Source organism: Rhea pennata, chromosome 3, assembly GCF_028389875.1.
Source record: "Rhea pennata isolate bPtePen1 chromosome 3, bPtePen1.pri, whole genome shotgun sequence".
In the NCBI taxonomy this organism is placed as follows: Eukaryota; Metazoa; Chordata; class Aves; order Rheiformes; family Rheidae; genus Rhea; species Rhea pennata.
Genome location: NC_084665.1, coordinates 42,999,095 through 43,013,117, shown reverse-complemented (window position 1 = coordinate 43,013,117; position 14,023 = coordinate 42,999,095). Strand labels below are relative to the sequence as shown.

General features: G+C 40.8%; 2 protein-coding genes across 5 annotated transcripts in view; one reads left to right on the top strand and one right to left on the bottom strand.

Moving 5' to 3' along the window:
* FMN2 (formin 2) overlaps positions 1–510 on the top strand; it is a 164,249-nt gene extending 163,739 nt beyond the window's left edge. The window contains exon 19 of the mRNA XM_062573654.1: positions 484–510. Within this exon, the coding sequence (XP_062429638.1) occupies positions 484–510 (27 nt within the window). The remainder of the gene's footprint in view (positions 1–483) is intronic.
* A 5,377-nt stretch (positions 511–5,887) lies between these two features.
* GREM2 (gremlin 2, DAN family BMP antagonist) overlaps positions 5,888–14,023 on the bottom strand; it is a 38,692-nt gene continuing 30,556 nt past the window's right edge. For 3 of the 4 annotated variants that reach the window (XM_062573651.1, XM_062573650.1, XM_062573652.1), the window contains one exon: positions 5,888–8,693. In XM_062573651.1, coding sequence (XP_062429635.1) covers positions 8,186–8,692 — 507 coding nt within the window. In that variant the 5' untranslated portion in view covers position 8,693 and the 3' untranslated portion in view covers positions 5,888–8,185. Of the gene's footprint in view, positions 8,715–14,023 lie in introns of all 4 variants that reach the window. The other variant, XM_062573653.1, reaches the window with a different exon arrangement.

The window sequence follows — 14,023 nt, the reverse complement described above, 5'->3', positions numbered from 1 at the left end:
TGATAAACTAGACTTTATTTTATCAATTTAATTTGTAACCAGATCAAGACATTATTTAAAAGAAAATGTTGATTTGGATTTTTTTCATCTGCCCTACATCTCCACGCTTGTAAGCCATTGAGGGAGGTCTTTTTTAAATAACTGTAGGCTTAATTACTCCTATATCATTACCATTTTTACTCGTACTGAAACTGAGACTTCCAAGTAGACTTGAATATCAGGATTTCTGTCTGTTTACCACTGCAGGCATTCCTAATGTTACTAAATATTTGATAAAATAAAAAGGAAAGTAAACAAAAATATTTCATAAGCGCAATGTTTAGCTGCAGTCTGCTTCAATTTTAGTTTCAAAGGGAATTTATTTGTGACATCAACCCTACAGTAAGTATAACTGAATGTTGGCCTACGTATTTCTGTGCTTTACAGATGTGTGGCATGTGTTCTTATGTATACTCAATTCTCTGTATGTTTTCTGTTTTTCAGAAAGCAAAGATAAGTATGAAAATTTGAGAGAAGAAAAGTGAAAGCCATTGTTACCTGGTTACCAAAACTCAACCTGTCTGTGGGTGGGAGGGTGAGGGGGAAGGAAACAACATCATCTTCATCATTTGCTCGCTTGACCTTTCTGAATTTCCGTTTTGTTCTCTAGAGTTTTCCACCAATTGATGTGTTATTGAACATTCATGAACGAATGTAATCACTTTAATGGAGTGCCCAATAATAGACTAGGTATGGACTTGAAACACCTTCCCTGTACTCTGTATCTCCTTTGCCAGTCAAAAATAATATTTTGTAAAGTTTATGGTATATTACAAATAGGCCAAATCAGCATGCGTAAAAAGCAGCATCTGCATCAGTTCTGAACATGCTGAAAATTGCATTAAGTTGAACTTTGTAAGAATGCTACTTGATACAGTAAAACATTTCCATTCCTACTGGCAACATCTGTCTAACACAAATACTTCATGGCACTACACTTAGATTAGGGAAAGAAATGTTACTCCTAGTGAATTGTTTGTGTCCGTTTCATGTTGGCATTTGTAGTTTGTATTTTGAATCGTTAAGTGCTGTTTATACAGTATAATCAATGCTTTCCCAACTTGTTTGGTTGCCCTCCATGACTAAATATTTGTGGAACAAGATGTTTACTGTAACTATCTTTAAAATCGATAAGGCAGCATACTTTTACTTCATCTTTTGCCAGATAGTGAATGCCAGGTGGTATAGGGGTCAGAAATCCAACATAAAAAATTAAGTGAAAAGTAGGAAAATACAGAAAAGCACAGAAGTACTCTAGAGAATATGAGAGAGATTTGGCTATTATAGTTTGTTAATATATAAAGCAGCTAATACTTTTACATGAACTTTAGAAGGTATAGTATAGTTTTAACTCCTTATCACTTAAATCAGACAGGCTTTTGGCCATATGTACATGACTTCCCTTTCGGAAATAGCTTTACTGTTAATTTAAAACTCCTTTAGAAAGCCATTAAAAGATGCACATGGAATTGACATTTCTGGAAAACAGTAGCCAATTCTAGTGACAGAACATAGACTACCAACAAATTCACATCAATTTCACACTTAACAGAATTGCAGATTTTTCCTCCAGGCTTTCAGTGTTCCTGACTAGGAGGTTAATGATTGAAGTCTATGACTTAGGGCTTCCATTTTAGACCACATTTGCAGTCCAGAATTTACTATGTCAATCTTGATCTGTTCAACCAGTAACACCACCTTCTGTCAGTCCTAATTAAAAAGCCCCAAAACAATCAGCCTGATCGATTGCTAACATTTTGCTTTCAAAATGCACTTTCCCTGAAAGCAGTCGGTGTGTGCAACTGAATCGGATGTACCTGCTCACAGCCTTGGAGCCTAGAAGACACTGGGGTACAGCAAATGAGACCTAACCTGCTAGGGTAGATTATTCCCTTTCTAATCTAGTACATCGTAAGGAGTTCCTGGATGTCCAGAAGCTAATACACTCTACAAGGTGTCATAAGGGGAAGTGCAAATTATGACCTCAGGAATCTGTTATTCTTCATATATACTAACCACTAGGAAAGATGGTTTTTTCACTATGTGAAAAGCAAGTCTCCTGTTGCTTGACCGACCTTTGTGAAATTCTGTACTCATAATTATTTCTGGCAGGGATAAAAATTAACACGAATGGAGTTCTAAAATTTTGTGTTGATAGGAGTAACATTACTATTCGGGGAAGTGAAAAGAAGAGATTATTTGCTGTTACAACTAATTTATGGAAAAAAACTTTAAAAAATAAAGCTATTTTAATGGCACTAATTCAAATTCATGTTTGTATTTATGTAAACAATAGTCTTTTCCTTTTAACTTTGCTCTTAATTGCAAGCATACAGTAGCATGTTTTGGTTTGTAGCCTTCCTGTTCCCTTCAGTACCTACAGTTATGTATATTGCCATACTAAATGAAATAATAGGACATCTAACAAAGATCACTATGTGCAATACTGTATTTAGTGTTTCTATTCGATTTTTTAGAATGTTAATTTATATGAAAATAAAAGGAATAATAATGAAAATTTGCTTTCATTCTTCACTGCCAGGCTATGCTATAGTTTGCTAGCGTCCACTTCCTGCCTAAACACTACATCCTTTTCAGCCTCCAGTACTCAATGTAATCCTGTTGTGAAGGGATTTGTGGAAATCGGGCTTCTCTCACCTTGCCTTTGAGAAGTATGGTGACAGAATCTAGTTGTGTGGATATATATTACCTCTTCCTCAAGTGGAGATAGTGAGGAATTTCAGAGTCCTCCTCTACCCTAATCAGACTTCTTATCACTCATTTCTCTGGCTTGTACAAACCTTCCAGTAATGCAGTAGGCTTAGATTGTTTGAACTGGACTCTTCCTTTGCAGATGTGGAGCTGATTTGATACACACTGGGAGTTTTACTGCATTCTTACTACAAAGACCTGCAATCTGTTCCTGCTTTAACACTATCTACTAGGACAAAAACATGCATAAAAAGTATAATCTGCATATAATAATAATTATAGATATTCTTTTATATCATTAATGTGTTGTCAAGCAATTTGGTAGTACTGTCACATACATACTACCCTTTCCATTGAATCTGCAAGATGGATACTACTACTTATTTGCAGATCTGTCTCTCTTTGAACAGCCTCAAAGGTTGGCTGCAGCTGGTGGTACTGTTATGATCTTAAGATACAAGCTGCCTCATGGGTTTTCCAGTTGCATTTTCCTCAGACTCAACCCATTTGAAATGTCTCTCTCACATTGCTGTTCTACAGCCTGTTTTCTAAGTTCTGCATGAAGCAAAGCAGCCCATTATTTGCAGCACAGAAGCTAACCAGTGGGGTCCACTCCCAGAGTGGAATCCCAGTGCAAGTTCCAAGACTGCTCCTTTTTTTTTTTTTTTTTTTTTTTTTTTTTTTTTTTTTTTTTTTTTTTTTTTTTTTTTTTTAAGAGACATACTCTGCTTTTTATAGAAATCTGGATTAATGTGGTAAGGGAGGGGGGAGGAGGGTAAGGGGGTTTTGTTTGTTTGTTTTTGTTTTAAGGGTAGAACACCCATTGAGGTCCCCTCTCCATCCAGTTTACTGAAACATCAAGCGTAGTATGCTTTTAGTTAGGCTATAGTCCTACAAGAGCTATAGTGAACAAAATTTTGAGCCTTTGTTGACCATCAACATCACACATTGCTCACTATTACTTAAAACAGATTGTAGCAGCTACATGAGGACTTTCATATGTGACAGGTAGGTGTGACTTGCTGAGAATGAGAGTTCTAGGAAGTCTGGCTTTTATGAAGAGCTATAGATCTGTGTTGTTTGGCTTTGCAAATTAAAACCTTTGGGAAGTGGTACTTTAATTGTCACATGTCATATGCTACAGTAGTGTTGGCTCTTTTGTAGCACTTACCACCATCCCACGGAACTTCCAAAAATCAGTTTAGTATTAACCAACAGTGGCAATGCAATTGGTAACATCATCGTCCCATATGATGTCATTCTTTCTTCTCTTTTTCAGTCATCAGCTTAGAGTTGGAAGCAGTTATTAACTTCACTGAGGGAAAATATTAATTTTAGGATTGTAATTATTTTGTTGCATATTCTAAATAAAGAAGCAGAGCTGCATTTATGCCAAGTCCAATATATCAATTACTTAAGTTGCACCAATTTTAAGCTGCCACAGATGGAACAGGCAAAACCTGACAGAACTGAATTTTTCTGAAGATGGTATGAACTGATCAATAAAGGGAGAAGACAAAAAAGCAATGCCTGATACTGTTCATCTCCACTACCCATCAATGATACAAGACTTAAGCTACAGAACAGGTTCTCCAAGCCATTCGCTTGTTTATTATAGGCTCAGCTGCACCTGTGCTGTACATCCATTCAACCTAGTTGTAAAGGCATCCAAAGGTAAGTCCATTGTCTCAAAAGCATGGAGTTTTTCTGAAAACTGTGTGCACGTTAGGTCAGTCAGCACTGTTCTCTCCTGTATTCCCAGAGGCAGTTCAAATTTATTCTCTTAAAAATTGGCGGGGGGGGGTGTTGTCTTCATCTGCCACCCTTCACAAAGTGGGGTCCTGGCAATGCTGGCATGGTAGAACTTAATACTTATTGTGCTCCCTCCCTTTCCCTGTACCGCAACATCAGGGAGTGTGCTGCAGGCTAGTTTAATAAACACTGGATCTATCTGAGTAAAACCTATTTTATCTCCCTAGAGACTTGCCTTGCTCTTGGATTGCTTCCACAAAAGGGGAGTTTATTGAACTACATCACATGTTTTTGGTACGGATGGTGGTCAGGCAGCAAGAAGCTGAGCAAGCCAAAGCTGCAGTCTTGGTTGCAACACTAATAGCTAGATGTCCGAGGCAGCGCTGGATGATAAAGCTACCTGCAAAGCAGGGGAAGGGCTAATAGAGAGGGGAAATGAGAGAGGTGTTGGAGATGGCTACTGGGTCTCTTTGGGGGCCAACTGACAAAGGTATTCACAAGCTCCAAGTAGAGGCCCCTGACAACACTTCTAGCTAATGCACAGAAGAACATTAATTTTTCAAAACCAACAGCTACTGGAAGGGCTTCCTGCATAGGTCTTTTATAGTGTCATTAAGGACACAGCCCTCCATTGGTAGTTGTGGGCTAGATGCTCCTGCCACTTTTAAGACTCATAAAAAGCATCTGTTCTGGTCACATGAGGTGTCATACCTCAGTGAGGGAACTCACTTTCCTGACTGAAGTTTACCTTCAAAATTACTTTTTAACTATCTTTACTCAGGGTTGAAAACAAACATACAAAAAAAAAAAATCAACAACAAACGCTACAGTTTGAGAGACATATAGTGAATTCAAGAGGTGATAGTAAGTGTTTGAATTCAACTACATCTTCTAAAGATTTGTTCCATGAGGAGGCCAATGCCTATTACATAGTGATCTAACTATATTTTAAGGAAAACCACTTAGGTCAGGATAATAGCTACTTCTCTTACCGCAAGTGATGCCAGCAGTTTAGCTGGTGGTGGAGCTTTGACTGTCATCTTGTCGGTTAACCAAAAAAGCCAAGATTTGTATGTGGAGAGTCAACTCCAAATTCTATGGCTAGCTCAGTTTCCTTTCTTCTTTTCCCTTATAGATGCCCTGGGGTTTGAGGGAGGAGGGTAGCTAGGCTTTTCTAAGCAGTTAGGGTGAGCAATCCTTTACCCAGGTCTGGTAGGGCCAGAAGAAAGCTGAAGAATAAGATTGATTTGAGACTGGTTGGATACTGGGTATCGAAGCAAAGCCCATACACCTGGATACCATATAACCCTAGAGTAGCTTTATTCTTTATTCTATAATTTAATAGTAGACCTATAAAATAATTACATTATACTTAGAGCATTTCTTCATTTTTGTTTTCATTTATAAAACAAGAATTAAATACAGTTTTAACCATTACAAGCTCAACTCAGTTTTTACATAAACACAGCTCCTAGAAGGAGCTTTAAGCTGCAGCATATTCATATTGCAAACTGATGAGAAACCCAGGCAGGTCATAGCTTAAAGATAAAGATTCTTGCACATTTTTCCTAACTGAAGTTACTAAGGTGTTTCTCCCTCTCTAGTCCAAAATGCTAGTAGGGCCTGGCTTTCAGTTCTTTTCTTGCAAAGGGAGACCACGATCCCTGGCGTCATACTAGATTATAACTATTGCTGCCTTCCTTACCCTCCCTCCCCCCAGCAGTCTCAAGCCTAGACTGAATATTGCCCATTCAGTGGCTGGCATGATGCTGACAGCCTCGCAGTGGTGGCTTCAAAAGCGCAAGGAGTCTCCCTCTGCGTTTTCGACTGTGAAAGACCACAACAGAAAGTACATTGCATAGCGGTTCATGCAGAGGGCTAACATACCTGACCAACCTCATCCTGCCCGTGCCAATCCCCGTAAACCGCTTGGTGAGCTCCACTGGAGCTCAGTCTGGAAAGCCTCTTAGAGCAGCCTGTCTCACATAACAGAGACCTGTGGCACTGCACTCCTGGCTGGCGAGAGCACTAAACGCATTAACCCCTTGGAGTGACGGTACCTAAGGAGGCTGGCAGGGAAGGGCTCCTACAGCAAGCTGGTTTCACTAAATGCAGAACTGTATGACATGCGTCAGGGAGTCAGCTTGCCATTTTTAATAATTGGTGTGTTTCAGACAACTTACCATGCATGGGCTTCGGTCTGGGAGAAGGAGCTGGTTTGTTTTTAGATGTAGGCCTTTAATGCAGCTGGTATTAATACAGATCAGAACTGGAACAAATGAGATATACAGACAAGCTAAACTCTGCTAAGAAAGTAACAACACGGTATAATTTTAAATGAACTTTAACAACACCGATAAGTCAGAACTCAAAATTTCAGCAGACCACCAGTACTGCGTAATTACAGCTTAGTTTCTCCCTGCTCCTATAGCTGTGACCCATTCCAAGAGCACTTACTGGTGGTTTTGCCCTTTAATACTAACAAGTTACCTGGTTTCCAACCACTGCATGGGAGAGCCGCCGCTCCCAACACCTGACACACTGGTGCATAAGGCAGCTTTTGTATTCAGTCCAACAAAGACCAAATTTTGTTTTTTGTGCTACAGTGCTTTAATACCTTAAGTGAAACATTGTTTCCTTAAGTGTTTTCAGCTCCTCTCCTACTACCATCCCATTTCCACCAATCCGAGCAGGTATAAATACAAGGTAATAAATGGATGCCATCCTTTTTTGGAGTAAGAAACACACACATACCTAACACAAAAAAACCTACTGGAAAGCCTAGTTAAAAACATGTCCATTTTAAGCCAGGCTACTGATCTAGCAACCATGTCTCTTACTCAACACATTTTAATCTCTGGCATATTCTGCCACAAGGAAAATATACATGGCTAGGTCTATAATACTTTAAACAGCTGTTTACTATAGCTAGGTTACAAAATAAACACTACTGCAGAGACCATGTGTTTGATATATTCTAACCACAACAGTGTTAGAATCCATCTTCAGTCTGCGGATGCGATCCTGGAGGCTGACCTAACACTTCCCGCCCTCCCCTTCGGTTCTTATCTGTGGTTCAGACAACCAGCCCAGAAGAGTTGGTCATTGCACAATCAATCATCAAAGCTGTCTTTGCAAGAAGAGCCTCATCAAGAGAGTCTCACTTTCTTTCGGTGTAATACTCTGTCTCTTCTGTGTCTGCGTCGCCCAGCTCCGGGCAGCACACCCAGCGCTTGGTCGTGAGAACAGCAAGCCTGGACTGAAACACTAGCAAGGCCTTCTCTTCTTGTGGAGGGGACTGGAGTGTAGGGCAGAGGGCTTTACTCCACACAGTGGAAACATTTAATACTGGATTCAGCCAACTGGTCGCTTAGATGATCAATCCCAACTTCTGGGAACCTGCTGCACTCTGGAGGATTCAACCGTCAGCTGACACTGGAAATGCAATGAAACTTTATGGCAAAGTGCCTAACACAGCCCATTAAAAAGCTTTATTCCAGTAGGCAAGTGACAAGGAGCCTTTCCTTGCTGGAGAGATGCCTCCTGAAAGAAGGAAAAAAAGAACACGGAAAAAAAAGAAGCAACAAACCAACACAATAGACAGTGAGTCTGCTCGGTGGGAGAAGAGAGGCAGCAGTAAATCTGAGGGGGGCAACGCCATGCAGTAGGTACCCGCCTGCTCTCACAGTTTGCCTGAGTTGTTGAGATTCACAGACATGCAGCGGCACTGCTTCACCTTCTGGATTTTCTTGAGTCGGAAAGGGGGGTCCAGCTCAGGGCACTCCAGCTGCACAGTCGACGAGGTGACCTTATGCGGCTTGCAAAAGGCACAGGACTGGAAGGATTCCTCCTCCTTCTTCACGTGCCGCGGTATGTAGAAGGAGTTGCACTGCCCATAGCAAAAGCGGTTGATGATAGTGCGGCTTACGCAGCCCTCCTCACTAACAGTCTGCCGCAGGGGCTGTGTTTTGCACCAGTCACTCTTAAGGTACTTCCTTTCCGTGACCACAAGGGCCTCCTGGCTAGAGGCCAGCACTTCCTTGTTGAGGTGCTGCCTCCTCTCCGAGTTGTTGCTGCTGCTGTCTTTGTAAGGGGATGGAATTGCTCCCGCGGGACGGTTCTTCCTGGTGTCTGTTACTCTAGCCAGCGCTGCCATCAGAAAAACGGACAAGGCGAATTTCCAAATCATCCTGCAATGGCAAAACAAGTAGCTGTAAGAAGAAGAAACACACGTTCAAACCACAAAATTGCACTGGAGCTTAGTTTTACAGATTCTTTTAGAACAACGGACATCTTGCTGCCTGTGTAATCCCACTACTTTTCCTGGGAGAATAACTATTTTCTAGGGTGAGTATTTATCAGAAAGAGACCAGGCCCCATCGAAAGTCACCTCACCTCACCCCCTCCCCAAACTTTCCAACTACTCTCTTCCCCCCCCCCCCCCCGATAGGGAAGCTGCTGCTTTGATCTCTGCACCAGTTATTTTACAGAAGCTTCAGCCAGAAAGATTTCCTCCTTTTTTTGTGAAATCCTGGGCCAAACAGCTGGGCAAACTCCTGGCTAACTAAGGCTCAGAAGACTCCTGCCAACACCGTGACAACTGATTTGTGGAACGCTAGAGAGAAGGGAAGAGAATAGCAGGTTACATAAGGTGAATTCTCATTTCCCTGCTCGGCCTTGGAATTCGTGTCTAGTCTAGTTCCACACGTAAGTAGCAAGAGGTGTCCAAAAGTGTATTTTTATTACTTTAAACTGCTTCTGAAGTTTCTTGAGGTTTATGACACTTACAGCTTTGCATTCGTTGTCTTTGTGGGAGGCTGAAAGTCTGAAAGATTTATTCTTGCAGTAAGAAGAAATGCTTAAACACAACTTCGAGGACTTCATTACTACACGGCCTCTTAGGCAAACAGTTTAAGAGTGTTTTTAAACAGGAGAGAATTCAATATTTATTTTAGATGTGGATTTCTTGTTAAGGAACAGGTTAGAACATACTTCAATTGCTAAGATAAAACAGTCGGCCAGTTAGCAAAAATATTTTTTCCTATGGTTGTCTATTAGAATTTCTTTTTCTGTGGAGCATCTCTTTTACCACCTGCTGGATTTTCATCAACACTTGCCCAATTCAGTTTAGTAATGCGTGAGAATGGACTGCCAGGAGATTAGAGTAGAAGTTCTAAATTTCTCTTACAATGGTCACCACTGAACCATCACAGCTCGTCTGACAGTTTTTATTTTGTTCTTCCTGGGAAGGAAGAGAGCAGTACTTCAACAGCATTGGAAGAAAATGCACCCAAAAGCTTCCAGGCCAGAGCTAAGGACATTCAAGTCTTTGTAAATGTGCTCTGCTCACTTGGTGGACTGTGCTTTAGTAACACCATGAAGGAACCATCCCTCTCTCCACAGGAAAGCTTCAAATGTTCCCTTCAAGTACTGGCTTTTTTAGAGTGATGCCAAGATAAAAAAAACCACCATCAGACTTACGAGTATAGATACCCTAACGCTACAGACACTTGAAATGTTGCATAGATACTCCTAACAAGGCAAAATAATGAACACATGCCATTGCATATTTGGCATTGAAAAATGCCAAACATTTTCCAAACAAAGACATGAACAGATCAAAAATGGAGATGGTGTAAGAGAGGACTGCAATGGCAGTAACAAATACTTCTCACCTAACAAAGCTAACCCATCCTGTATTTAACTCCTGTGGAGCTATAGAGATAGGAGTACTGTAGCACACTAGGTGAGATAGATAACAACGCTTTAGGTTAATATCTAAGTCTACAAGATCTGAAGGTCAGGCTTGGGCTAAATTTCTAAGAGGAGAAGTTGCACGTGCTGAAAGAAATGCTAAAGCTGTGAGCAGATCTGATGCAGAGTTAAAATTCATTGAAACAGAATCACCTTTAGATTGAAATAGTGTTTCTAAAACCCATGTAAGTGCAGGTAACCCAGGTGCCCACGTACAGGCATTGTAGCCATGAGTACTTTAAATCAGTGGCCTATTTTCACAGTGCTTAACATTCAGTGCTCAAGTCCAGAGGTTTTGTCCAAAGTCTTTAACTGAAGCAAGACTAGACTTGGCTTTGTTCGCAGGTATTATCGCCAAGACCACTGGATGTCAACCCACACAGACTGGCCAAAATCTAATCAGGTAATTAGTTTCAGTTGACTATAGTGTTCCACGCTTCCTCTCAAATTGCTCTCATGTTATTCTGCACTGATGGCTGCATTTCAGTAGTAGATAAAACAACTGATCCCCAGTGCTTGCGTGTTTTATACAGAAAGGGAAGAAAAAAAAATCAGGAGTTACAAATCTGTATCTTCTAGAAACAGCGAGAGGAGAGCTCCCCCCTGGATGACTGGCACCAGCACTCCTCATGCGTACTCTTCTACTTTCCTCTTTAAACCCAAGCATGTAAAGTAACAGTGACAACTCTGGTGTCTTTTGCGGGGGAGTTCAGTTCTTTTCAGCAGAGACGTCACCTCTCTGGTTTCATTTCTCTGATAGGAAAGAGAAGCATCCAGGTCCAGAGTCACATCAGGAAGGATATTCTTTCTTCCACCCCTTTCTCTTTTTGGGGGAAGATCCTGTCTTATCACATCCATCCTTTCTCACCACAAAATGCGCAGCTGAAAGCTCAACTTTGCCTTGTTCCATGTCAAAGATGGGGTCAAGCAGAGCTCGTACCCTGGACTTCAATGAAACTGGCAGAGCTAACAACACAAAGTCTGTAACGTAGACAAATACTACAGTAGCTTTATAATTACCGAAATAATTTTACCTAGGCATGGAGAGCCATTTGATAGAATGAATAGGATTTATTCAGTAAGTCTATGCTTATAATTAATAAAGCATTATTAATCAAAACCACTATTGTAATGTCACAAATCAAATACTGCAGTACATGTTCACGAGTACTTCTAGAATCAGATAGGAATGCACCACCTATTTCTACCATACATCCCTATCAAAGGTGGACCATAAAATGTTTACAGAGAATATACTATTCTATTTTAAACCAGCAGGTCAAATGTTGTGCATCCTATCAGGAAATTTCTAATTACAGGGTTGCCCCTTACTGGCCTGCAAATCACCCCTTCTAAACCCTGACACACAACCCCCCCCATTCAAGACGTAAGGATGCAAACAAGGCCACCGGGTGCCAGCAACATGCCATGAACAACATGTATTTTAGGTAATGAGATACAAAGAGAAAAGAAACTTCACTATTCTCGCAGATCATTTTGGTAAACTCAGCCTGACTGCAAGGCAACATGGTGAATGCTGTCTGTCTGTAAACAGAGCATGAGAACAAACACAAAATGTATTTGAGAAGAATCTGGCTTCTGGCAAGAACAGGCCAGTTCTGTCCTACTTAGTACAGAATCAGCCAGCATTTGGCTGAGACCAAGCAACTGAGAACTGCCCCAAGAAACAAAAACCTCTCAAACTTGCACAAATGCCAGGGAGCTAGCCTCTGCCCATCATTCCCACTGCATAAGGGGCTCCCTGTGGCAGAGCCAATGAAAGCTCCTGTGCAAGTTTTCAGCTTCTCCAAGAGTTGTTGCCAGCTGCTACGAGTTCCCCTCCACCCCTTCTTTCAGCGCGTGGGCTCGTGCAGGAAATAACTTAACCTTACGCTAGACAACAAATAAGGCTTAGCTGCATTTGTATTTCACATGCTTGGTTTTTATCTCTTTGAGATAAGGAAATCAGCATCAAGTATGAGTTCATAAACTTATCAAACTCGTCATGCTGGAGCTGGGCTATTGGGTACCCAAGGCTGTAAAAAATCTATGGCCAAGGAAGCAGGCAGGCCAAGATCCAGCTCTGTAATCCAGAGAGGACAGGGTACTCAGCTAGAGGAGGAAGACCTAGGACTGCTGCATCTGCCCTTAGCTTTATTTCTTGTTTATATCCAATTACTGTGTAACATGAAATATCTACCAAGTCAGGCTCCCTCTTACGTACTGACCTTCTGGCCCTATAACTCATGCATTCTTGAAAGCAATCCAGCTCCAGCACAGGACAGGCAGTGTAACCCCAGGAACAGCCTATAGTTTTGTGGTTAGGGCACTCCTCTAGGAATTGGGAGCAATAGATTTGACCTTCGAATTTAAGCCCATCATTTTTGGAGAAATCCTCCAACACAGAACACAGAGGTGTTGTCTGAAAGACAGGAAAGGAGGTAATAGCAGCACCCATCTATGCTGAGTGACTGCTTCACTGTTTTCTCTAGTTTTCAGGAAAAAAAGAAAAGAAAAAAAAAGACTTCAATTTCTAAGCTTAGGATGCAGTTTTTGCCTACAAATTCCAGTTTCACAGACCAATCTACTTTAGGATTACATGCTGACACAGAGAGAGAGAGAGAGGGATGAACCAGCGGTGATATGTTAGCTGCTCAGGAAATCAGCAGGTGTGAATCCCATTTGTTTATTTTAGCATATAACACCTAAAAAGCACTCAGCATTAGCTGCATTCCTGGAAACATCTAACTTGCTGCTAGGAAAATGCCACGGCCAGTGGTTCAAAAAAAAAAAAAAAAAAAAAAAAAAAAAAAAAAAAACCTGTTAAGCCTGCCCTACTATAGAACTCAAGAACTTACTTTTTTAGTTTAATCACAGGGAAACCTGTTCTGCACCAGTCAAAAGCACAGTAAGAGCCATTGGCTGTGAAGAAGAAAAATGCAAATTCAGGGATAATTTATTTTTATAATTTTTTTAATTCAATTCACCAATGGAAGAGTTTGCCTTGGAAAATGGTGGTTTCTCTTCAATTTCTCTTGGCTAAAGGCACGGATTATAGGCTGTATTAAAACAGATTTAGTTCTGTGGCATGGTATGTAACACCATCACCCTTGACCACCTGGATAACTCTTTTTCAGTTTTCATCTCGCAAACTTCAGACACTGGCACTTTCTGTTGCGATCAGCTATTCAGCTGACCGTGGGCAGCTCTGTTAACCAACAAACTTCCTATTCTCAGCTTCTTTTCATATTACAACCAGTCAAAAAATAAATTTGTATAAAAGATGCATATGTATAGTAAAGTAAGGACATGGTGTACATGGTCAGTTCTCAGTATTTAAGACGGGACACCAGAAGTGTTCCTTGAAGACAGGCCAGGCAGTAACTTTTCAAAGAACTAAAACTTGGCTTGAAGAAGATATGTGGGAAGCCAGGAAATATCAGATTCTCTACCAGGAAGCCAAAAATGCTATTTATTTAATTTATTAATGGTTAGGTTTGATTCTAATGGTACAATGTTCAACTAAAAAGACTACACAAAACAGGCATCTTTGTGTGAGGAAGACATGCAGTGCTAGCTTCTTGCTATCCTTTGGAAACTCTTGCTCCTGTGTCTCAACAACTTTAGCAATAACTGAACACTGCACTATATCTTTCTTTTTACAGAGGCATGGACCTCTTTGTAAATTATTCCACCATTAACAAATTTTCATGATTAAATTGCCAAGACTGAGGCCAACCACAACAACAGAATATGCAGGAGGCAG